Here is a 26,323-nt window from a genome sequence, read left to right as displayed (position 1 = left end):
TGCCTCGTGATCTTAAACCCCACAAATACCCAATGAAGGAGCAGCGCTCTGAAAGATAGTGCTTCCAAATAAACTTGCTGGACTACAACCTGTTGTTGTGTGATTTTTAACTTTGTCCACCCTGCCCCAAATCTTAGTTCGTTTGTTCTGAATGGCATCAGGGTTCTTGACTGGTTGGAATGTACTCATCTCAGCAAATGCAAAGTATTCCATCATAACCAGCCTTGTGCAACATAGACAGTCGACAAGGGATTCCAACGATGGGTTACTCACCACAGAACACTTACCCACTACCGTGGTTACAAGACAAGATTTTTTGTATGGCTGTTCGGGAGATATGGTGGTGCTAAGATAACATGACTGGGCTAATAATCCAGACCCTCAGGCTGACATATTGAAGGTTGGGCTAAAATCCAACCAAAACAGTTGGAAGAATTTCAATTACATTAATAAAGTCAAATTATAGCCTCAGGAGTAGTTTAAATTATAACAAACAAAAATTAACAATTATGAATACTACAACTTTATTAGGGCAAAGTTAAACAAAATAGTTTAATTAATAGCAATAAGTTAAGCCCTTTGAAGAGGCCAACAGGAAGCAAAGATGGGGTGGGGGGGGATAGATGTGAGGGAGAGACCGTCGAGTCCCGCAGAAACCAAGTAAAAGCCCACCCACTGTCATAACAGGCAAGGGTTCAGTCCTGGGAGTGACCCACAGCAGCGTCACCAGGGGGATCTGATTGTTTGGAGCACTGATGCCCCCGCTGGTGCCTCCGCAAGTTGCTGGAACACGCAAACCTGCGCCCGCATTCTGCGCAGGGGAAGGGCCTCTCCCCAGTGTGAACCCGCTGGTGCTTCAGCAGGTCAGAGGAATCACTGAATGCTTTTCCACACTCAGGGCAGCTGAACGGCCTCTCCCTGGTGTGGATCCGCCAATGGGTCTGCAGGGTGGCAGCTTGGGTAAAGTCCTTCCCACATTCGGGGCAGCTGAAGGGCCTCTCCCCGCTGTGGACCCGCCGGTGGGTCAGCAGGTGGGAAGCCTGGGTAAAGCCCTCCCCGCACTCAGGGCAATTGAAGGGCCTCTCTCCCGTGTGGACCCGCCGATGGATCAGTAGATTGGAGGCCTGGGTAAAACCCTTCCCGCACTCGGGGCAGCTAAAGGGCCTCTCCCCGGTGTGGACCCGCCGGTGGGTCAGCAGTCTGGAGGCATAGGTAAAGCCCTTCCCGCACTCGGGGCAGCTGAAGGGTCTCTCCCCAGCGTGGACCTGCCGGTGGGCCAGCAGGTCAGAGAAACAGCTGCAGGCTTTCCTACACTCCGGACAGATGAATGGCCTCTCCCCATTGTGGACCCGCCGGTGCCTCAGGAGGGAGGAGGAATTGGTGAAGGTCTTCCTGCACTCGGGGCAGCTGAAGGGCCTCTCCCCGGTGTGGAGCCGCCGGTGGGCTAGCAGGGTGGAGGTCCGCGTAAAGCCCTTGCTACACTCTGGGCAGCTGAAGGGCCTCTCCCCTGTGTGGACCTGCTGGTGCTTCAGCAGGGTGGAGGAACTGCTGAATGCTTTCCCGCACTCAGGGCATGGAAACGGCCTCTCCCCAGTATGAACCCGCCGGTGAGTCTGGAGGTTGGAGGAATCACTGAAGGCCTTCCCGCACTCAGGGCAGGAGAATGGTCTCTCCCCGCTGTGACTGCGACGATGAATTTCCAGGGCAGATGGGACACAGAAACCTTTCCCACAGTCGCCACATTTCCACGGTTTCTCCACAAGGCGGGATCCTTCGGGTTTCTCCATGGCCGAAGCTTCAGCTGCACACAAACGTGTGTAGAGCTCCTCCTTGCCGTGAATTCCACTTTCCACACACTATAACTGATTCAGGCTCCACACTCAGTGCGCTGCAACATAGGGTCTCTCATCCAGTCTCACTGATGCTGAAAACATACTCAAACAGGAACCAAAGGGCTTTGCTCCTTCTCACAGAATCATAGTTGAAAATCGTTACTGTCCCAATGGATTGAGTGACTGTCAGACATTGACGTGAAAGTGAGGACTGCAGATGCTGGACAGTCAGAGTCAAAAAGCACAGCAGGTCAGGCAGCATCCGAGGAGGAGAGTCAGTGTTTCAGGCATAAGCCCTTCATCCATTGATTTTGAAACTTCAATCTTTAAATCTTTAAATAATCTGTAAAAAGCAATTACAAAAGTCATCATTGTCAGAACAGGGTAGAAATTCAGAACAAGTAATTCTACTTTCTGCAGAACATTCTTTTCTTTTATTAGTCCACAAAACTGAAAACACCATCCCACTATCTCTCCCCCTCTTGGCCCACGTCCCTTTAAACCTTTCCTATTCATATACCCATCCAGATGCCTTTCAAATGTTTTGATTTTACCAGCCTCCACCACTTCCACTGGCAGCTCATTCCTTACACACACCACCTTCTGAAAGAAAGAGTTGCCCCTTAGGTCCCTTTTAAATCTCCACCCCCACCCAAAACCTATTACAGTGTAATTCTGGACTCCCCCCAACCGATGGAAAAGACCTTGTCCATTTACCTTATCCATGTCCCTCACGATTTTATGGAAATCTATAAAAGGTCACCGTTTCCTTCTGACACTTGAAGGAAAATGGCCACACCTTATTCAGCTCAAATCCTGACAACATTGTTGTAAATCTTTTCTGAACCCTTTCAAGTTCAGACAACATCCTTCTGATAGGAGAGAGACCAGAATTGCACACAATTTTCCATATGTGGATGAACCAATGTCCTGTACAGGTACAACATAACCTCCCAAATCCTGTACTCAGAGGATTGGGAAAGTTTTCAAAACCCAGAAAAGACAACTGGGAAAGAATGGAGGGACTAACTGACCTTTTGAGACTCAGCTTGGAGGTATCAACATCTCTGGGAGAATAGGGGAAGGAAGCCAAATGTGCTGGAGCCAAGGCGGAGGAAGAACAGAGGATGCAAAGCTGGTTTGAAGCTGCAATGAGGAATAGTGCATGTGCTGTACTTGTACCTGTTGCATTTACTTGTGGGAATTAGGTGCATTTTGAAACGGAAAACAGGAACGGTATCTACCCCTCCCCCCTCCCAATTGTACCAGCCACCACCACTTCCTTTGGCAGTTTGTTCCATGCACACACCACCCTCTGCGTGAAGAGGTTGTCCCTCAGCCCCTTGTAAACCATGCCCCTCTCACCTCAAACATATACTGTCTAGTTTTGGACTCCCCTACCCTGGGGAAAAGACCTTGGGTGTTCATCCTATCCATGTCTCTTACCAAGATCTATACGGTCACCACTCAGCCTCTGATGCTGCAGGGAAATTATCCCTGGCCTATTCAGCCTCAAACCATCCAACTCTGGGAACAGCGTTAAGAAATTTTTTTAAGACTGCTTTCAAAGTTTCACAAAATGTTTCCTATACTAGGGAGATCAGAGCTGAACGCAATATTCGAAAACTGGCCTACAGCTGCAACATGATCTCCCAACTCCTGTAATGAATGCTCAGACCAATAAAGGCCAGCATGTGAAACACCTTCTTCACTATCCTGTCTACCCGCGACTGCACTTTCAAGGAACTATGAACCTGCACCCCAAGGTCTCTTTGTTCTGTAACACTCCCCTTAACTGTGTCAGTCCTGCCCGTATTGCTTGACCAAAACACACCACCTCACATTTCTCTAAATTAAACTCCATCTCCCACTCCTCGGCCCATTGGTCCATCTGATCAATTCTAATTTATAGCTAACTCTCTTTCCTTTCTTACTCCCTCAAAGCTGAAAATCTCCATCCCACACACTCTCCCTCCATTCTCACTTTGCTGAACCTAATCCCTGCTGTACCTTATCCAGAAGGGTCTGGTTCCCATTGACCAACCCTCAGTGCCTGTCTTCACCCATCCCCACTTCACCACCATGCCCCCGGCACCCCCTTTATCTGCAGCTCGCCTTACACTCTCCCCCCGCGCCATGAAGACTTTTCCAGAGTCTGTCCCCTTCCGGTTTCACTCCCTTTTCCTTTCAGTTGCTGCAAGTCAACAATTGAACCCCAGAATGAAAAATAAATGGAAAAGGGGACGAGTTAAGGGGATGGAAATTAACAGGCCTACACTGAGAGGAGATGGAATTGATACATACAGAATACTGAACAGCCTGGACAGAGTGGATGTTGGGAAGATGATTCTATTGGTAGAAGAGACGAGGACCCAAGGGCACAGCCTTAGATTAAAGGGAAGACCTTTTAGAATGGAGATAAGGAGAAACATCTTCACCCAGAGAGCAGTGAATTTATGGAATTCATTGCCATAGAAGGCTGTGGAAGTCAGGTTGCCAAGGATATTTAAGATTGAGACAGATGGGTTCTTGAGTATCAAGGGGATTGAGGTTTAGGGGGAGAAAGAGGGAAAAGAGGTCTGAGAAACTTATCAGCCATGATTGAATGGTATAAGCAGATATGATGGGTTGAATAGCCTAATTTCTGCTTCTACGTCTTATGGTCTCTTGCTGTACTGGACACAGAGGGTGAGCATTGGAAGCAGGAGTAAACAATTTGGAGTTTCGAGCATGCCCCAGCATTGAATAGATCATGGCTGCATATAAATATCCCATACCTAGGTGAATAGGCTGGGACTTTTTTCACTGGAGTGTAGGAGGTTGAGAGATACCTTTATAGAGGTTTATAAAATCATGAGGGGGATAGATAAGGTGAATGGCGGGTGTTCGTTCCCTAGGATAGGGGTTTCAAGATTTGGGAGAAAATTTTGAATGTGAATAGAGAAAGATTTAAGAGACTTGAGGAGGACTTTTTTTTTTTAAAAAAGTGTGATTTGTGTGTGGAATGTCCAGAGGGAGTGGTGCATGCAGGAATAGTTACAAAGTTTAAAAGATGTTTGAATAGGTACATGAATAGGAAAGGTTCAGATCCAAACACTGGCAGGTGGGACTAGTTTAGTTTGTGAACATAGTCAGCATGGACTAGTTGGACTAAAGTGTCTGTTTCTGTGCTGTGTGACTCTGTAACTGTTCTGTACTGATCTTAAAACCATTTTCTTGCCTTCCCCCAGAACCATCCATTTCTTTTTGTTCAACAATCAGATGAACTCAGCTTTGAATATATTCAGTGAGACATCCCCACTTCTGAACTCAATTCCTCTTGCTATTACACCACTTGCCTTGCTGATTGTTTGCTGCATCTGTCTGACAAACTGGCATTGACTGATGTAAAAGGATTCTGAGGCCCTTTTATACATCCACAAATCATTCCTGATGAAAGGGTTTGTGCCCGAAATGTTGACTCTCCTGTTCCTTGGATGCTACCTTGCCTGCTGTGCTTTTCCAACACCACACTTTTTGACTCTAATCTCCAGCATCTGCTGTCCTCACTTTCTCCACATTCCAATATATCACAATTTAAACAATACACCTCCTTTCTGTTTTTCATTCCACAGTAAAGGCTATAACTTCACATTGTGGTCTTCTCTACATCAGGGAGACTGAGTGTAAACTTGGTAATGGCTCACCAAACATTGCAGCTGGGTTCGCAGAGGCCGACCAGACTTTCCAGTCACTACCCATTTTAATTCCCCTTTCCACCCTCACCCTCTTCCTGACATGACCATCTTTGGCCTCCTCCATTGCCACAATGAACCAAACCGCAAGTTGGAGGAACAACACTTCACCTTCTGCCTGGGCAGCCTACAGCCCAGAAGACTCAACGCTGAGTTCTCCAATTTCAAGAATACTCCTTTCCCACAACCACCCCATGAAGGAGCGACGCTACGGAATCTAGTGCTTCCAATTAAACCTGTTGGACTATAACCTGGTGTGCTATTTGTAACTTCGTACATCCCAGTCCAACACCGACATCTCCAAATCCCTTCCCATCCCATCCCCCTCCCTTTCACTCCTCCCTGGCATCAACCAGATTCCATCCTCCCATTGACCAACCAGGTCGTACCCTCAGTACCTGTCTTCACCCATCCCCACTTCACCACCCTGCCCCCTGCACCCCCTTTATCTGCAGCTCGCCTTACACTCTCCCCCCGCGCCATGAAGACTTTTCCAGAGTCTGTCCCCTTCCGGATTCACTCCCTTTTCCTTTCAGTTGCTGCAAGTCAACAATTGAACCCCAGAATGAAAAATAAATGGAAAAGGGGACGAGTTAAGAGAGTGCAGTACTCACAGATCTTGCACAGTGGAAAGAATTTGTAGTCTGGGTGAAGCTCAAAGAGAGAAGGAGAGGAACAATTCATGGTCCAACTTCCACACTCAGACAATGGAGTGACTTTGGGGAGGACCAGTCTCCTTCCGGTCCTCCAGTGCTCCCTATTGGTCAATGAAAAGAAGGTCGCGCGCCTCTTTTTTGCGGACAGCGATGCGCATGCCCAGTGTTTTGCTGACACTGGCGAGCGTGCGCAATATGCTCTATCGGGATGATGGTCTTGCTGATAGATTTAAAGTGTCCAAATGTCAATAGAAAAGAAAAGGGTAGAGCCACAATTTTTTTTCCCTTTGGCTCGATAGTTTTTTCCTTTTGCATTTTGTCTGGTTGCTCAACTTTTGTATGTCTTTTCTCCTTGTTGGGTGGGCGGCATGGCGGGGAGACCAGAACTGGAGGGCGTAGGTTTAGGGTGAGAGAGGAAAGATTTCTGAGGGTCCTAAGGGGCAAGTGTATGGAATGAGCTGCCAAAGGAAGTGGTGGAGGCTGGTACAATTACAATATTTAAAATGCATCTGGATGGGGATACGAATAGGAAGATTCAGACGGATATGGACCAAATGCTGGCAAATGGGTTAATTAGGATATCTGGTCGGTGTGGACAGAAGAGTTTGTTTCTGTGTTCTACAACTCTATGACTCAATTTTTACATAATCAGAACCAATTTTATGAGACTAGGAATAGGCCATTCCCCCTTTCCAGCCTGTCCTGAGCTGTGGCCTATCTATGCATATTTCAGTGCAAGGTTCAGGAAGATTTCAGCAGCTCATTTAAAAAATTTAACATACTTTCAGACTTTAACGATGTTTCTGAATATATCATTTTAGCTAGTCTCATTTTTAAAGATCAGACGTTTGTCACCACTCCTGAATCCCAGTTTAGTCATCACCATGCATCGTCTCTCTCCCTTCTGAGAAGGGCTTGATACAGCAATCAAAGAGGGCTCGAGGCACAAGAAAGACCAGGGATGTGGTGCACTGGGGAGAAAAGAGAGAGAATACATACGGGACAGAAAATGGATGCAAGGTAGAGAAACAGAAAATGGACAGGTGTAGAGGGTGTGCTTAGAGAAAGACTGGGGTGGGGGGGAACAGAGGGTGGGGAGAAGAGGAGAACGACTTGCAGGCAGAGGATGTGGGTGGCAGAGAATGGGGCAATAGAGATTGGGGAAGGGGACCAAGAGAGAGAGAATGAGGAGCAGAGGGAGATAATAGGGTGCAGAGTGTGGGGAGAGAGAGAGAAAAAAATTGGCGGGGCAGTGGGTGGGGAGAGAATAGACAGGGGACAGAGGACGGGTGGAGAGAAAGAATAGATGGGGGACAGATGGAGAGCAGAGAGTGTGGGGGGGGAGAGGGAGAATGCATGAGGAGGCAAAGGGTGGGAAGAGGGACTGGACAGAGATGCAGAGGTTGGGGGGGAGAGAAAGAGAGAAAATGGACGGGGGCTGCTGTGGGTGGTGGGTGAAATGGATGGGGGCACTGTGGGTGGGGAGAAATCAACAGATGGCGCTGTGGGTTGAGAGGAATGGATGGGGCACTTTGGGTGGCGGTGGTGGAATGAATAGGGGGAAGCTGTGGTTGGGGGTGGGGAATGGACGGTGGTGCTGTGGGTGATGGGCAGAATAGGATGTTTGTGTCTTGGAGGTAGGGGCTGGTGGTGAAAGCATCCCAGCCACTCCCAGCATCCCCTTCTCTACGCTCATGCAGTGCAAAGTTTTGAGTCTGGGTGGGATGCTGTTCGGAGGGTCAGTGTGAACTCAATGGGCCGAATGGCCTGCTCCCACACTATGGGGATCCTATGATTACAAGAGCTGTAAAACCAGCAACTTCTATTTGGTGAAGTAAAAGACCAGGAACCGATCTTTAAGCAGTTTTCCATTTATTCACTCGATTTGTTCTTTCAACATGCTTGAATTTAAGGTGTTCCATTGTAATGTTTAATTATGATCCATGAAAAGCAGTATCCAGTCTCATCTGAGTGCAGAACCAACTCAACTGACTGAACAAGCGTAACAACTCTTCTGTCTACTCTTTAGATGTGACATTCTCTCCCTCCCTCTCTCTCTGTTGACCCGACAGGATTACCAAGGCTGGAAGTACCACTCTCGAAATACGATTACTGATCTACAGTTTGTTTGTGCTGCATAACATAAGGATTTAAATGCTTCTAGTCTGATCTCGCACAAAACACAACAACAGACTGTTCACCCGTGGCTGTGCAGAGGAGAAATTTCACAAAATAACACTTACCAGTCCCACTACTCTGTGTTACCCATAGGGGGAGGGGAAGTACAGTGTTTTACTCTCAGACGTTGGAGAGGACACAGTTTCAGGCAGTGTGTGCGGTTAAAATTAAACCCTGTGCTTTTTTTGTCTTAAAAAACTCAAACTGCATTGACTTGGGGGAATAAAAAAATGAAGAAAAGGGAGCTCAGAATGTGTCCTCCCCCCAACTGACACACACACACACACACATACACAATTCCCCCTGCTCAACCAGTGACACTGCTCCACCAAGTCCAGGAGTAAATGCTGTAAAGGTGGTGTTGATAGTGAGGAGGATGGTCTCCAGCTACACTCTGATATCGATTAGTTGGTAAGTGGGGCCAAGCGATGGAATTTAATCTCCAGGCATTCTGGGAAATTTAATAAGGAAGGAAATACCCAATAAATAGTAGGTCCCTACAGCGTGCTGAGCAACAAAGGGACCTTACTGTCCCAAGTCCAGAGATTCCTGAAGGTGTCAGTACAGGTAAAACAGTGGGGGGTGGGGAGGCGGGAGGTGAGGAAGGCATAGATTTGTACATTTTCTCACAGAGGGTGGTGCGTGTGTGGAATGAGCTGCTAGAAGAAGTGGTGGAGGCTGGTACAATTACAACATTTAAAAGGCATCTGTCTGTGTATGTGAATGGGTAGGGTTTAGAGGGACATGGGCCACATGCTGGCAAATGGGGTAGATTAATTTAGGATATCTGGTCAGCATGGACGAGATGGTCTGAAGGTCTAGTTTCTGTACAACTGTCTGATTCTGTACAACTCTGACCATCCACTTCATTCTGAAATATTTTCACTGCCCCTTGCAACACCCTGTCAGAGAGTTCCAGGTCCTGACACCTTCCTCACGTCTCCTGTGTATTTTAAATCAATAATACCTGTGGTATGTTACTGGGTTAGTACTTGAAACACACAGACACATACAATATAATCAGAATTTCTATTCAGTACAGACAGTAATGACTTCTTTCAACTTTGTTTACAGGGTATCAGAAGAGGAGGATCTGCAGACCAGAAATCTCGGAAGAAATTCCATAACAAGATCTGACAGGGTCACTCAATATCATTGGGGATTTGAATCTGGAAGGAGAAATCTATTCTACCTACTTCAAAAGGTACTGGACATCAGTGTGACTAGACAGACAGGAACACAACAGTGAACTAAGCTTTAACTGGTTACACAGACTGTGAGAGAGTGTGTCAGATTAGATTAGATTCCCTACAGTGTGGAAATAGACCCTTTGGCCAAAGAAGTCCACACCGACCCTCCAAAGAGTAACCCACCCAGTCTCATTTCCCTCTGACTAATGCACCTAACACTACGGGCAATTTAGCATGGCCAATTCACTTGGCCTGTTACATCTTTGGACTGTGGGAGGAAACCGGAGCACTCAGAGGAAACCCACACAAACATGGGGAGAATGTGCAAACTCCACACAGACAGTTGCCCGAGGCTGGAATCAGACCTGGGACCCTGGTGCTATGTGGCAGCAGTCTTAACCACTGAGCCACCATGCCACCCATAAGTGAGCTGACTGTGGAAAGGAGCTTTAACTAGTTACACAGACTGAGAGAGAGAGAGAGAGAGCTGGGGCTATTTTCTTTACCCTAGAGCATCAGAGTCTGAGGGGTGACCTTATCGAGGTTTATAAAATCATGAGGGACATGGATAGGGCAGATAACCTAGGTCTTTTTCCCCAGAGTGGGGGAGTAGAAAACTAGAAGGCATAGGTTTAAGGTGAGAAGGGCGAGATTTAAAAGGGACTTAAGGCACAACGTTTCATACAGAAGGTGGTGCATGTGTGGAATGAACTGCCAGATGAAGTGATGGAAGTGGATACAATTACAAAATTTAAAAGGTGTCTGGGTGAATACTTCGGGTTTAGAGGGATATAGGACAAATGCTGGAACTTGGGACTGGGTCAGATTGAGACATCTGCTCAGCATGGGTGAGTGAAACCAAAGGATCTGTTTCCATGCAGTGTGACTCTAAGTCTATAGCTCTATGACTGAAACCAATCTTTTTACTAATAATCTTGCTGCTGTTTTATTTAGTGCACCCAGTTTCAGGAGATTTGTGTTGGGTAAAAGTGGCATATGCCCCCTATTCTGGGAATTCTGGAAAATATAAAGGGGCTGTTAAAAAGTACTTTAACTTTGAGAATACTGGGTCTTGTGGAAGCAAGGCATTTTCAGAGAAATTCTTCACAACTGGCGGACTAGAGACAGTTTTCCCATGGAATGTTACACAGATATTGAAAATGTTACATTCCGTAAAACATTTTCCTGATAAATGGAGCAGAATTCAACTTGCTAATGTGAAAGGAGTGTTGGAGAGAAAGGAAACTGCCAAGATCAAAAAGGTTGATGAAAGTCAACACTCGTCAGATAGTTTTTCTGTTCTAGACACATTCACTGCAGACACCAGAAGAGGGGCATCTCATACCTAGTCCTTCAATTAGTTTTGAAATATTGTTTGTGTGTCTTAATTGTTAAGTCATACCTAGCACATAGAAAGATGGCTATGGTTGCTGGAGATCAGTCATCTCTGGTCCAGGATGTGTCTACAGGAGTTCATAGGGTAGTGTCCAAGGCCCAACCATCTTCATCAACGACCTTCATCCATCACAATAACTCACCTCCAAAAGAGATAATCTGACCACCGGCCTGTGATATTCAACAGTGTTACTGGCACTAAATATCCCACTATCAACATGCTTGGGGTTTACCATTGATCAGAAACTCAACTGGACTAACCACATACACAGAATGGCTACAAGAACATGTTAGAGACCAGGAATACTGCAGCGAGTAACTCACCTCTTCCTCACTACCCCCCCCCCCCCCCCCCCCCCCCCCCCCCCCACCACCCATCGTTCTGACAAACGGGGAGACCAATCTTTGGTCAACCCTGGAGGACCGGAAGAAGACTGGACCTCCTGCCAATGAGAGCCCTCCTATGCAGAAGGTGGGCCCTGAGCTTCTGAAGCTGTTGCTGCTCCTGTCTCTCTCTGAATGAAGATTAAGCTTCATTCCAGACTGCAAGTTTCTTCCTCTGTCTAACACCTGTGAGGACAACACTCTCTCTTTTCTCACCCTCCCCTCCTTCTCCACTTCTTTTCTCATCCTGCGGTTCAATTGTTGGTTTGTCGGAGCTGGAGGGAAAGCAAGTCAATCCAGGGGAAGGTACAGACTCTGGAAAAGGTTGCTCTCGATCTGTGTTTTTTAATGACATTGACAGGCTTTGTTTCCTCAGCTTGACACATTTATTTGTCTGGCAAAAAGGATGACCTCTTGGTCCGCTATCAGGACAGATGCGAGAATATTGGAATCTGCATGAGAAACAGGGGTCAGGGGTCAGATTCCCTCTAAGAGCTCTTTGTGAGAGCTTTTTGACTTGATTTATTGCCATATGTCCCACATTGAGTTGGTGGAGTTGTGGGTAGTGTGGAGGGCTGTTGTAATTTGCAATTAGACATTGACAAGATGCAGAACTGGGCTGATAAGTGGCAGATGGAGTTCAATGTGGAAAGGTGTGAAGTCATCCACTTTGGAAGGTTGAATCCAGAGTACAGGGTTAAAGGCAGGATTCTTGGCAGTGTGGAGGAACAGAGGGATGTTGGGGTCCATGTCTGCAGATCCCACAAAGTTGCCATGCAAGTTGATAAGGTTGTTAAGAAGGCGTGTTTGCTTTCATCTGCAGGGGGACTCGGTTTAAGAGCTTATTCTGTAGCTCTGTGTTAGACCACACTTGGAATATTCTGTTCAGTTCTGGTTGCCTCATTGTAGGAAAGATGTGGAATCTTAGAGAGGGTGCAGAGGAGATTTACTAGGGCCCTGCCTGGGCTGGAGGGCATGTCTTATGAAGAAAGGTTGAGGGAGCTAGGGCTTTTCACATTGGAGCAAAGAAGGGTGAGAGTTGTCTTGATAGAGGTGTACAGATGTTGAGAGGCATAGATAGAATGGATAGCCTTGGCAGAAATGAGGGGGCATAGTTTTATGATCTTTGGAGGAAGGTTTAGGGGAGCTGTCAGGGTAGGTTCTTTACTCAGTTAGTGGTTGGTGCATGGAATGCATTGTCAGCAGAGGTAGTGGAGTCACATACATTAGGGTCATTTTAAGCACCTCTTGGATAGGCATATGAAACCTATCTTAGTCTGATCTTAGAGTAGGATAAAAGGCCGGCACTACATCAAGTGCCAAAGAGCCTGTACTGAGCTGTACTGTTCTTTGTACCTAAGTACAGTCAAACGTTTCGATTTGTAAGCAGGACAGTCAGATCCTAGAAAACAAGGACATGCTGGTCATACTGTGCTTAGACAGAATGAGGTACACAGGGTTATGACTGCACAGGAGATGAACAAAAGCAAGATCAACATTAGATTTCAAATTTTAGAGGTCCATTCAGCAGTCTAATAATGGCAGGGAAGAAGCTATTCTTGAACCTGTTGGTGTTTGTGTTCAAGCTTCTGTATCTTCTTCCTGACAGAAGATGGTATAGGAGATCATTACCGGGGTGGGAGGGGACTTTGATGATGTTGCCAGCTTTTCCATGACAATGAGAAATGAAGATGGATTCCATGGATGGGAGGTCGGCTTCCATGATGGACTGTGCTGCGCCCGTGATGCACCCAAATACAATGCTTTCTGTGGTGTATCTGTAAATGTTGGTGAGGGCCCTAATGGCCATGCTGAATTTCGTAAGCCCCCTGAGGAAGAAAAGGCGTTGTTGTGCCTTCTTGACCATTGCGTGGGTAGATATTTCACCAATCTTTTCTCATTCTTTCTAACTTCTTTATTTGATGCAGTCACACAGTCGGTTTCATACCTTGTGCTAATACTTTTGAAGGACTTTTTCAGAAGGATAAAATGTGACGAGGGGCAAAGACAGTGTACGTATTAAATATTTAAACTTGATTATATTTTACTGAACAGAACAGCTTATATATGGTAAAATGGGTAAACTTAACAGGCATTATGAAGGGTGAGAGTGTGCAGTATTTTGAGGTGCATGGTAAAACAGGACTGAGTCTGCACAACTTTGACAAGAGGAGGTCATGTCTGACAGATCTATTAGGATTCTTTGAGCAGGTAATGAGTAAGTTAGACAAAGGGAGAGCCAGTGGACGTGAACGGTTTAGATTTCCAGAAGGCCTTTGACAAGGTGCCGTGCAGGAGGCTGCTAAAGACTCTGGTGCGGCCGCATCTGGAATATTGTGTGCAGTTTTGGTCGCCAGACTATAGGAAGGATGTGGAGGCACTGGAACGGGTGCAGAGGAAGTTTACCAGGATGTTGCCTGGTATAGTAGGAAGATCCTATGAGGAAAGGCTGAGGCACTTGGGGTTGTTTTCATTGGAGAAAAGAAGGTTTAGGGGTGACTTGATAGAGGTGTACAAGATGATTAGGGGGTTAGATAGGGTTGACAGTGAGAACCTTTTTCCACGTATGGAGTCAGCTATTACAAGGGGGCATAGCTTTAAATTAAGGGGGGGGTAGATATAGGACTGATGTTAGGGGTAGGTTCTTCACTCAGCGAGTCGTAAGTTCATGGAATGCCCTGCCAGTAGCAGTAGTGGACTCTCCCTCTTTATGGGTATTTAAGCGGGCATTGGATAGGTATATGGAGGATAGTGGGTTAGTGTAGGTTAGGTGGGCTTTGATCGGCGCAACATCGAGGGCCGAAGGGCCTGTACTGCGCTGTATTCTTCTATGTTCTATGTTCTAAATAAGAGTCCCTGGTGTTTGGGGCAAGCAACTGGCACGGACAGAGGATTGGCTGATTCTCAGGAGGCAGAGAGTTGGCATAAAGGGTCTTTTTCAGGACGGGGCAGGTGGCGTTCCGGAAGGGGGTCCATGCTGGGAAGGCTTGGACAGGCCAGGAGAATGGCCAGAGAAGAATTCAATGTGGTAGAGTCTGAGATTATGCATTTTGTGGGAAGACCAGAAGCAGAGACAGTTTTCAAAATGGGAAAGGCTTCGGAAATGTGAAACACAGAAGGACTTGGGAGTCCCAGCTCAGGATTGACAGATGACACTAAGGTCGGTGGAGTTGTGGATAGTGACGAAGGATGTTGTAGGTTACAGAGAGACATAGATAAGCTGCATCATCTCAACTCCTCCTCCCTGCATTGTCCCAACCATGCAAATATCCATCCAACTGTGTCTTGAATATATTTAATGAAGCTGCCTCTACAACTTCCTCGGGCAGAGAATTCCATAGATTCACTACTCTCCAGGAAAAGCAGTTCCTCCTCATCTCTGTCCTAAATCTACTCCCCCTAATCTTGAGGCCTAGTCTAATCCACCAGAAATGACTGGATAGAGTAGTGCTTCATCCCCACAGTGCAATGAATTCCCACTTTCCACCAAAATCCTGGATGTACTCACTCAGTTGCTGTCTCACAAATTAAAGATTTCATTGCAACTTATTCTGCTTCCAGTAAGGGCAAAACACCTTGGAAAGCTGCTCTCAAAGTCCAGTGTTCACAGTCACACTTCTGCTTTCACCGAAGACAATAGAGTCATCCAGTGTGGAAATAAACCATTGCGTCCGACTCGTCGTGCTGACCAGATATCCTAAATTAATAGAGTTCCTTTTGCCAGCATTTAGCCCATATCCTTCTCTTCATGTACCCATCTAGGTGCCTTTTAAATGTTGTCATTGTACCAGCCTCCACCACTTCCTCTGGCAGCTCTTTCCAGACATGCAACACCCACTGTATGAAAAGGTTGCCTCTCAGGTCCCTTTCCCTCCTTAAACCTATGCCTCTCTCGTTCTGGATTCCCCTAACCTGTGGAAAAGACCTTAGGTATTCAGCCTATCCATGCCCCTTATAAACTTCAATAAGGTTGTTAAAGTACAGATTTGAGATGCCCTGGGAATCCCTTGTGAATTGAACCTGTAAGCCTCTCTTGATTTGACCCGGAGATCGTACTCATTGGAAGTCTGGAATAAAAAAACTCTTACAGACAGTTTATTTTAATTTTAGTCACTTAAAGCATAACACTGATACTGAGAAGCTAAACTAACTGGGTTCTAATAACCCAGGAGAGTAGGATATTGGCTCTTTCAGACCCCTGGCAGGCTATTCTGCTGTACTGTCTCAAACAGGCTTCGTTTATACAAAACGTTTACAAAAAGCACTGCATGTTCTTAATTAGACAGATAACAGTAAAAGACAATAATTCATAAGGAAGAAAAGTGAATTGACAGATCTGTGCGTGCTTGACTGATCACTCCTACAGGCCTTGAGCTATCCGTCAGGTGGGAAAAACAAATCCAGCTGAGTTAGGTATTCCGCTGGCGAGATAAATTCCTATAAAGTAGTACCAGTCTAAATTAAGTGGGAGATGTCATAAGGTAACCTTGCATAGCTCACATATCTAAGTAAAAACAATGACTGCAGATGCTGGCAACCAGATTCTGGATTAGTGGTGCTGGAAGAGCACAGCAGTTCAGGCAGCATCCGAGGAGCAGTAAAATCGATGTTTTGGGCAAAAGCCCTTCATCAGGAATAAAAGCAATTAAAAGCAATTTATTCCTGATGAAGGGTATTTGCCCGAAACGTCGATTTTACTGCTCCTAGCTCACATATCTGATACACTGGTTTTACAAAATGGCTTCTTAGCAAGGAGGGCAAACATTTGACTATAAAATGACTTGCTGACAAGTCAATGTTAGGTTTAGACTAATTTTAAGTTGGGAGCAGACTCTTGCTTTTTATCTTAAGCACTGAATCATTTTATACCCGAGGCTGAAATGTTATCGTAAAGTTGCATTTAAACTGATTCATTAGTCTCAAATTAAACATGCTTTCTTTTCAGGGTTGTGATTCAAATTCAAAAAGACATAAGATCTGTCAATTAGTTAGAATTGACAGTGGGGCAGTCTGTGAGGTCTGTAGAGTGGTCTGCAAGAACAACAAGTAAGTTAAAGCTTCATCAATATTATCTTTTACAGAGTTTGCATTTCATAACCAGTAATGGCTACTCAAAATTATCAAAGTCTCAAATATACAATTAAATTCAATCCATAGCAAATAAACAGCAATTTTCTACTGGCTTCAGCAGTCCCAGCACTAAAATGGTCTCTCTGTCTGTCTCTCTCTCTTAGTGTCATTTTGAACTCTCAAGTCAGGGACTTGTAATAGAAAAGATGTTTTTCTCTCTGTGTCTGCCTAGCTTGCAAGGGGTTATAAGAATCTGTTATAATTGACAGGACCTGACGGTCAATTACAAAGCTTTTGATAGTACCGAGTTTCATTTCAGGGTCAGAATCAATCACTGTCGTGAATTTCACAAGGGAACAGCCGTGAATGTTATCACTCGGTGTCCTGTTTACACAGATTCACTGATGTGTTCTTAATTGCCTTTGAGCATCCTGTTGTCACTTGGTGAGAACAGATGTTTTTATCTTCTGCATAACTTGGGTACTCCCCTTTTTTTCCCGAGCCTCCCTGCCTGTCTATTTTATAGTGTGCAGCAAATATGTCCTATAATTCAACATTACATTTTAGTCTAAACATTTAAAGGACAAGTTTTAAGGCTACAGACTTGCTCAGCCTCATCTCAACCACCAGCAGAAATGACTGGATAGAGTAGGGCTTCATCCCCACAGTGCAATGAATTCCCACTTTCCACCAAAATCCCAGATGTACTCACTCACTCAGTTGCTGTCTCATGAAGGAAACATTTCATTGTAACTTCTGCTCGCAGGAAGGGCAAAACAGGAAGCTGCTCTGAAAGTCCAGTCTTCACAACCACACTTCTGCTTTCACCAAAGACGATTAGAGTCATGCAGCATGGAAACAAAATTCACATAATTTTGTAAAAATCTAACTACTATGTACTAACTAAAAAAAAAGAAAAAAATGTTAATTCTAAAGTTAACTAACCTTTTAATTACTTTGTTGGTGACTGGGTTTTGTAGGAAAGCATTTGAATATTTGGTTGCAGCATGGAGGTTTTAGCTGATCCTCTAGATTGGTATCCGTCATTTGTGACCTTAAGGGCGTCTTGATTTTGATTAAATAGGAGAATGTAGATTCACTGCAATAAGTGGTTGAAAAGCAAGAAAGCACTTTTTGTGCATGTTACCGAAAGCATGGGTATTCTATTGCATTTTTCCATATTTCAATTGGATCTTTCTTAGCGTCAAATAAGGACTTTAAAATGTCATCTTCTGAAAGATCAATCTGTAGTTCTTTAGGAGCCTTGGAGACATCAACTAGGTGAGGTTGAAATGCTAATTCGAGTGTGATTCTCAAAGTTAGAGAACCTTTCATTGTATTCTCCAATTAATAAGTCTATAACAGCTGCGTATTCTTCAAATGATTTGCAAGAATCCTCCTGTTCGTCAACGACCTTTGCTAACTGGGAAAAATGTTCATCCGAAAACAAAATAAATGTTGATACGGTTAGACTGTGTAACTATTCTCGAATTTCACTTCAAATGGAAAGCCACGTGCACTGTTGTCATAAGTTGATAAACACTGGCGTACTGGATACCCACAGACTCTCGCCAACCAGCCTTGGGCAGTAATAGCACCAAGGTAAAAACAATGACTGCAGATGCTGGAAACCAGATTCTGGATTAGTGGTGCTGGAAGAGCACAGCAGTTCAGGCAGCATCCAAGTAGCTTCGAAATCGACGTTTCGGGTAAAAGCCCTTCATCAGGAACCTGATGAAGGGCTTTTGCCCGAAACGTCGATTTCGAAGCTACTTGGATGCTGCCTGAACTGCTGTGCTCTTCCAGCACCACTAATCCAGTAATGGCACCAGTCAGGCGGGGAAGATAACGTACACTCTAGAGTTGCATTTTAACTAAATCATGAGCAAAGCAGGTGTCGAAATAGCCCTTGTGCCTTACCAATTTTTTAAGTGCGGCGGTCAGTCTGTGAGGGTTATTTCGTTGAATTTTCCTTTACTCTCTACTATTTTAAATACATCCATTTTAAGATTAAAATAGAACATAGAACATAGAACAGGCCCTTCGGCCCACGATGTTGTGCCGAACTTCCAACCTAGATTAAGCACCCATCCATGTACCTATCCAAATGCCGCTTAAAGGTCGCCAATGATTCTGACTCCACCACTCCCACGGGCAGCGCATTCCATGCCCCCACCACTCTCTGGGTAAAGAACCCACCCCTGACATCTCCCCTATACCTTCCACCCTTCACCTTAAATTTATGTCCCCTTGTAACACTCTGTTGTACCCGGGGAAAAAGTTTCTGACTGTCTACTCTATCTATTCCTCTGATCATCTTATAAATAAAAATAATAAAGGACGAAAAAACATAAAAGATTTATTCTGCAAAATTTTGGATTCATTCAAAAGGCCACACACAATGGTCGAGAAGGCCACAGGTTGCCCACCCTTGTTCTAAACCCTTCCTATTCATGGACCCATCCAGATGCCATTTAAATGTGATCATTGTACCAGCCTCCACCACTTCCTCTGGCAGCTCGTTCCATCACGCACCACTGTCTGTGTGAAAACATTGCCCCTCAGGTCCCTTTCCCCTTAAACCTCACCTTAAACCTTTGCCCCTCTAGTTCGGACACCCCCACCCTGGGAAAAAGACTTTGGGTATTCACCCGATTCATGCCCCTTAAAACTTCAATAAGATCACCCCTCAGCCTCCCGATGCTCCAGGGAAAATTATCCCTGGCCTATATACCTTTCCTTGTAGCTCAAACCCTCCAAATCTGGTAACCGCCTTGTAAATCTTTTCCGAGCACTTTCAAGATTTCACAACCTCCTTCTATAGGACAGAGACCAGAATTACATGCAACTTTCCAAAAGTGGGCTAACCAATGTCTTGTACAGCCACAACATGATATCCCAACTCCTTTACTCAATACTCTGATCACTGAAGGAAAGCATAGGAAATGCCTTCTTCACTGTCCTATCTACCTGCAACTCCACTTTCAAGGAACTATGAACCTGCACTCCAAGGTCTCTTTGTTCTGCAACATGCTCCTTAAGTGTGTTGGTCCTGCCTGGATTGCTGGATCAAAATGCAAACCTCACATATCTCTAAATTAAACTCCATCTGCCAGTCCTCGGCCCATTGGTCCATCCAATCAATTCTAATTGATAGTGAACTCTTTTTCCTGTCTAATTCCTGGAAGCTGAAAATCTCCATCTGACACACTTCCCCTCCATTCTCACTTTGCTGAACCTAATCCCTACTGTACCTCATCCTGAAGGATCTGGTTCAAGATAATTAACAGGCCCACACTCGGGGGGATCTAACTGAAACATACAGAACCCTGAACAGCCTGGATTGAGTGGACATTGAGAAGATGTTTCCATTGGTCGGAGAGACTAGGACCCGGGGACACAGCCTTAGAATAAAGGGAAGACCTTTCAGAACGGAGATAAGGAGGAATTTCAGCCAGAGAGTTGTGAATCCATGGAATCCATTGCCAACAAATGCTGTGCAGGCCAGACCACTGAGGATATTAAAGACTGAGCTGGATAGGTTCTTGAGTATCAAGGAGATTGAGGGTTACGGGGACCTGATGGGCTGAATGGCCTAATTTCTGCTCCTATGTCTTATGGTCTCTTGCTGTCCTGGACACAGTGGGAGAATTGGGAGCAGGAGTAGGCCATTTGGTCTTCCAAGCCTGCACCAGCACTGAACAGATCATAACTGGATATGAATATACTTACATCCCGGTGGATGGCTGAGACTTTTTCACTGGAGCACAGGAGGTTGAGAGGTGACCTGAAACAAGTTTAAAAAACCATGAGGAGTATCGATGAGGTGAATGGCAGGTGCCGTTTCCTTAGGGTGGGGGTTTAAAGATTAGGGAGCAAATTCTTCAGGTGAGAGGAGAAAGATTTTAAAAAGATTTCAAAATATATTTTAAAAAACAGACATGAGGAGCATTTTGTTTTTGAGAGTAGTTTGTGTGTGGAATGAATGTCCAGAGGAAGTGGTGGATGCAGGTATGGTTACAACGACATTTGGAGAATTACATGAATATGAAAGATTTAGAGGGACATGGGCCAAAAACTGGCAGGTGGGACAAGTTTAGTTTGAGAACACAGTCAGCATGGACTAGTTGGACTGAACGGTGTGTTTCTGTGCTGTATAACTCTGTAACTGTTCTAAACTCATCTTCAAACTATTTTCTTGCTTTCACCCATAAACTCCACTTTCAAGGAACTATGAACCTGTACTCCAAGGTCTCTTTATTCTGCAACATTCCCCTTATCTGTGTCAGTCCTGCCTGGATTGCTTGACCAAAATGCAACCCCTCACATTTCTCTAAATTAAACTCCATCTACCACTCTTTAGCCCATCACCTAATCTGATCAATTCTAATTTAGAGTGAACTCTCTTTCCTCTCTAATACCCCAGAAGGTGAAAATCTCCATCCCACAGACTCTCCCTCCATTCTCACTTTGTTGAACCTAATCCCTACTGTACCTCATCCTGAAAGGTCTGGTTCATGCTGATTAACAGGCCCACACTCAGGGGCGAGGGTGGGGGGTATCTAATTGAAACGTACAGAATACTGAATGGCCTGGACAGAGTGAAAGTTGGGAAGATGTTTTCATTCAAAGGAAAGACTAGAACCAGTGGGCACAGCCTTAGAGTAGATTAGATTGGATTCCCTACAATGTGAAAACTGGCCCTTTGGCCTAACTAGTCCACATTGACTCTCCAAAGAGTAATCCACCCAGACCCATTCTCCCATATTTACACCAATAGGCAATTTAACATGATCAATTCACCTAACCGGCACATCTTTGGTCTGTGGGAGGAAACCAGAGCACCTGGAGGAAACTCACGCAGACATAGGGAGAATGTGCAAACTCCACACAGACCGTCGCCCGAGTAAAGGGAAGATCTTTTAGAATGGAGATAAGGAGAAACTTCTTCAGCCAGAGAACAGTGAATCTGTGGATGTCACAGAAGACTGTGGAGGCCAGGTCAGTGAGGATATTTAAGACTGAGATGGAGATGTTCCTGAGTATCAAGGGGATCGAGGGTTATGGGGAGAAAGTGGGAAAATGGGGTGGAGAAACTTATCAGCCATGATTGAATGGTGGAGCAGACCTGATGGGCTGAATGGCCTAATTTCTGCTCCTATGTCTTATGGTCTCTTGCTGTCCTGGACACAGTGTGAGAATTGGGAGCAGGAGTAAGCCATTTGGTCTTTCGAGTCTGCACCAGCATTGAACAGATCATAACTGAATACATCTAGGTGGACAGTCTGGGACTTTTTCATTGGGAGGAGGTTGAGAGGTGACCTTGCAGAGGTTTATAAAATCATGAGGCACGGGAGTTTTCTGATCACAGAATCATACAGTACAGAAAAGGCCCTTTGGCCCATCAAGTGTGTTCAACCACTATATTACCACTTACACTAGATTCATAGAGCTTTACAACATGGAACCGGACTCTTTGGTGTCCAAAACTAGAGGGCATAGGTTTAAGGTGAGAGGGGAAGGGGGATCTAAGGGGTAACCTTTTCACACAGAAGGTGATGCATGTATGGAATGAGCTGCCAGAGGGAGTGGTGGGACTGGGACAATTATAATAATTCAAAGTTATTTGGATGGATACATGAGTTGAGAGATATGGTACAAATTCTGGCAAATCGGATGAGATTAATTTCAATTTAATCAGAGTGGCCATGTTGGATGGAAAGGTCAGTTTCCGTACTCTCCAGCTCAATGGTGGGGACATAACCTGTGTCCACATTCCCCCCTCCACCCTGCCACTTGTTCCCAGGCTCTGACCTACACAACATCATTGGGTCACCCAGACCCTGACAATTTCCACATAGCTCCGGGCATTTCTCACAAGCACCACTCAGATTGTCAGCCGCTGTCAGAAACTTTAGTTTTCCTTTTTGTCCAACCTTCAGCACTGGGCGAGCATTCTCTGTTCCCGTTGTGGGATCGTGTTCAAATAGCGACCAAAATCAGCGACTGGCGAAAATAGCCTCTTTATTCAGCAACTGCAAGTTGCACAAGTTTGAGGTGGTGATGGAATCCTGAAATACTGTCCTCACAGCAGCCTCTTTACACACAGTTCTTACAGAGATTAACACTCCGTCACTATGGTGTCTCATTGTTTTATCTATTGTACACAAACGCTGGCTGATACTCCTGATAGGATTGAGATTGTCTGTGTGGTCTGCTTGCTGAATTAAGAGGTGTTAGTCCTTTAGTCTTTTAATCTAGCAAATGTTAGCAAAAATACTATACCTGCATGCTATAGATAAGTTGGACATTGTACCTGCACTGAATAAAAGAATAAAGGATATTAAACTGCTTACCGCAGCTGGGTCGTGAGATTTGTTTAGTATTTGCCGGCGTGAGTTTCATTCATTCCTGCAATTTCACAGAAGTGCAGTCTAGATAGTCAGTTTCTTAAAGGGGACAGTGGCTGCGAGTCAGGGAAACTGTGACAGATAGTTGGTAAGGGATAGTTAATATTGTAACCTTTCATGGAGACAAGATGGCAGGGGATGGTATTGTTCTGAATATGTTACTATGTTGACAGTTATCCAGAAGGAGCTTTGGATGTAGAAATAAGCCTAAACACTGCTTATAGCAAGAGCCGGTAAGGGTTGAAGGTGTGAAAAAAACAGGAATGATTTGAAAAGGGTGTTTTAATTTAGTCTGACTTGTAATAGTAAAATTATACTGCAAAACTGCCGCTTTATGAATGAATGAATGAAGCTGCAATATAAGGAAGGGGTTATGAATGAATGAAATGGGAATGCAGTATTATTAGATATAGAGCTCTTGTGAGCAGGTTAGAAAAGACTTATGAATGAGTAAATAGAAAATATTTGTGAGTGGGTTAGTAAAGAGACCTATAATACAATATTTCACGCCATGTTATCATCCTGGCAGCCTTGTGGAGAAGGGAGAAACTGGAGCCAATCTTTACACAGGGTAGATTTCTTCACAGAGCCAAGCATGACACATATACAGCTCCCGACTCCACTGCATGTTCCAAATCAGTAATGTATCTTAAATAGATGCTCAACTCACCAACGAATGTAGTCCCTCTCGAATACTAATAGAAGTTACACCCACAAAGAATCCAAAGGTTCTATACTCAGTGTGACTGGACTGGTGTCTGAACAGATGGCATGACTGACTGAATCCCTTCCCACAGACAGAGCGGGTGAACAGTCTCTCCCCGCTGTGGACAGGCTGGTGTCTCTGCAGGGAAGGCCAATCAATGAATCCCTTCCTGCACACGAAGCAGGTGAACGGTCTCTCCCCAGTGAGACAGCGGCGATGGCTTTCAAGCAAGGACGGGAATTTGAATTCTTTCCTACTGTCCCCACATTTCCACGGTTTCTCCATAATGTGGAAATCCCCACTTCTCTCAAACTTTGACAATTCGTTGAAAGACCACTCACACATGTAACGTGTTCTGTCTCTCACTGCTGCGAATGGGGTGTTGCTATTTCAGGCTGCGTAGCCAGTTAAAGGTCTTCCTACAGTTGGTTCACTGGGACACTCTAATTGAGGTCTGCGTGCTTCAGTCTGACTGATGTTTGAAACCTTTCAAACAGACAGGACAGAAGAGAAATAAAAAAATCTTGTGAGATTCAAAGGCTGATGATATTCCCATGCCAATGAAATGATTGTCTCTATCAGACCTTGTTTTGATATTTCTGGCTGCAATTCCTTCCCTTCTCATATCCTGTAAAGGGTGATTACCTAAGCCATCACTGTGTACACAGGATAGAAATTCCAAACAGACAATTCTGGTTCCTCTGGAATATTCTTTCTTCTCACCTTTCCCCCCCAAAACGTGAATCTCAATGCCACAGTCTCCCTCCATTCTCACTCTGCTGTAGTTATTACTACACATGTTCCCAATTCTCCTAAAAATACTGATGGATCTATTCCCGCCTCTTCCTGCCCTGGACACAGGTTGTCACAGATTGAACCAGGAGTGAGCCATTCAGCTCCTGGGGTTTGCTCTGCTGTTCCATAAGATCATGTCTGTGCTGCTGTGGTCTTCACTCCTTTTCCTGCCTATTCTCCATAACCTTTCATATCCCTGTCACTCAAAATTCTCTTCAATTCAGCTTTGAATACATTCATGAACCAGTCTCTACTACTCTCTGTGGGGCAGCATTCCACAAACTAACAAGAGAGAATAAATTCCTCATTTCTGCCTGAAATGGGAGACCCCTTGTTTGTAATCTTGTCAGCGAGTTCTGGATTCTCTGACAAGGAAGTATTTTGTCCGAATCTGTCCTGACAAGCCCCCCTCAGAATTCTATTGGTTCAAATAAGGTCACCTCTCATTCTTCTAAACTCAGTGACTGAAGACCCAATCTGCCATAAGGAAAGGCTGGGACCGTTTTCACTGGAGATTGAGAAGGTACCTGATAGAAGTTTATAAAATAATAAGAGGTATAGATACAATTGATGGTAGCTGTCTCTTGCCTAGAATGGCTCATTTCAAGGCTCATTTCGAAGGTGAGAGGAGACTTAGCAAAATCTACTGGGCAATTTTTTTTTACAAAAAGGGTGGTTCACATACAAAGTGAACTTCCTGAGGAAGAAGTGGATGCGGGGACAATCCCAATGTTTAAAAGACATTTGGATGGGGAAGTGGTTAAGAAAGGATTGGTGGGTATGGGCCAGGAGCAGGCAGGTGGGGCCGAGTTAGTTTAGGATCATGTTCAACATGGACTGGTTGGATTAGTGTCTTTTTCCATGCTGCATAACTATGATTCTACAAGGGTACAACCAAGCAGCTAGTGAAAATGTGCAGTCCTGTTTAATGCTAACCATCTCCTGGTTAGCGTATATACATATATACTTCCAATTATGCTGTTATTGAAGGGGCTGGTAAGTGGGCATTGGACAGAGTTCCATAGAGATGTTCAGCATGGAAACAGGCTCTTCCGTCTAACTCGTTCATGCTGATCAGTTATTCTGATAAATTGCGTCCCATTTGCAAGCACGATACAAATCCCTCTAAACCCTTCCTAATTCATACACCCACCCAAATGCCTTTTAAATGTAATTGTTCCAGCCTCCACTCCTTCCTCTGGCAGGTCATTCCATGCGTACATAGAGAGTTCATTCATCAGTCTAACAAAGGCAGAGAAGAAATTCTTTCTGAATCTGTTGGTGCATGACTCAAGATTCAGTATCTTCTGCCTGACCAAAGAGGTTGTAAGAGAGCATAAGCAGGGTGGGAGGGCACTTTGATGATGTTGGCAGCCTTCCTGCAGCAATGGGAAGTGCAGATGGAGACCAGGGATGATAAGTTGGCTTCTGTGATTGTCTGGGCTGTGCATAAAACCTGTAGTTTCTTCCAGTCCTGGGCAGAGCAGTTGCCGTACCAGGCCATTATGCACTCAAATAGAATACTTTCTGTGGCACATCTGTAAAAGTTGGTGAGGGTAGTTAAGGACATGCTGAATTTCATAAACCTCCTGAGGGAAAGAGGTGTTGTTGTACTTTCTTGACTGAGATTGTTCCCATCGTAATTCCAGATGGTGAGAACACTCAAACAACCGATTGTGGAGTTTGCATTGCTGTCAGAAAGCAGTTTGTGTTCAGCAGCAGCATAGTCACTCAGGCACTTGGTGCTGTGAGACTAAAAGTACAGAGGACCATGAGGAACCAGGGTGTTTCCAACCAACATTCAAACTGATAGTATAAACCTTTGAAGTTTCAAATGAAAACTGGAAGGTCACTTAGCCAAAAGTTAATGGAGATATCCTGATAAAATGACCAGGAATACTTGGAATCCTGAGAAGGATTCAAGTGAATCCTAGAGAGATGTTGCATGCCTTTGACTATTCCCAGAAAGTGAA

At 44.9% G+C, this 26,323-nt stretch overlaps 1 protein-coding gene and 1 long non-coding RNA gene across 3 annotated transcripts in view; one reads left to right on the top strand and one right to left on the bottom strand.

Moving 5' to 3' along the window:
- Positions 1-500: 500 nt before the first annotated feature.
- LOC140460911 (uncharacterized) lies at positions 501-6,325 on the bottom strand. 2 transcript variants are annotated; one of them, XM_072555620.1, is made up of 3 exons: positions 6,181-6,318; positions 2,867-2,978; positions 501-2,175 (listed from the first exon to the last, which is right to left on the bottom strand). In XM_072555620.1, the coding sequence occupies exon 3, from the start codon at positions 1,785-1,787 to the stop codon at positions 696-698; it is 1,092 nt and encodes a 363-aa protein (XP_072411721.1). In that variant the 5' UTR covers positions 1,788-2,175; positions 2,867-2,978; positions 6,181-6,318; the 3' UTR covers positions 501-695. The 2 variants fall into 2 exon arrangements, with proteins under 2 accessions (XP_072411721.1, XP_072411720.1); XM_072555619.1 differs by lacking the exon at positions 2,867-2,978 and having other exon boundaries at positions 6,181-6,325.
- Positions 6,326-6,408: 83 nt separating this feature from the next.
- LOC140460931 (uncharacterized) overlaps positions 6,409-26,323 on the top strand; it is a 33,655-nt gene continuing 13,740 nt past the window's right edge. The window contains exons 1-2 of the long non-coding RNA XR_011954398.1: positions 6,409-6,485; positions 9,475-9,604. This is a non-coding gene — a long non-coding RNA (uncharacterized lncRNA). The remainder of the gene's footprint in view (positions 6,486-9,474; positions 9,605-26,323) is intronic.

Source organism: Chiloscyllium punctatum, chromosome 36 (assembly GCF_047496795.1).
Source record: "Chiloscyllium punctatum isolate Juve2018m chromosome 36, sChiPun1.3, whole genome shotgun sequence".
Taxonomy (NCBI): Eukaryota; Metazoa; Chordata; class Chondrichthyes; order Orectolobiformes; family Hemiscylliidae; genus Chiloscyllium; species Chiloscyllium punctatum.
The sequence above is the reverse complement of the archived record's forward strand: the minus strand, read 5'-3'. Positions and strand labels throughout refer to the sequence as shown.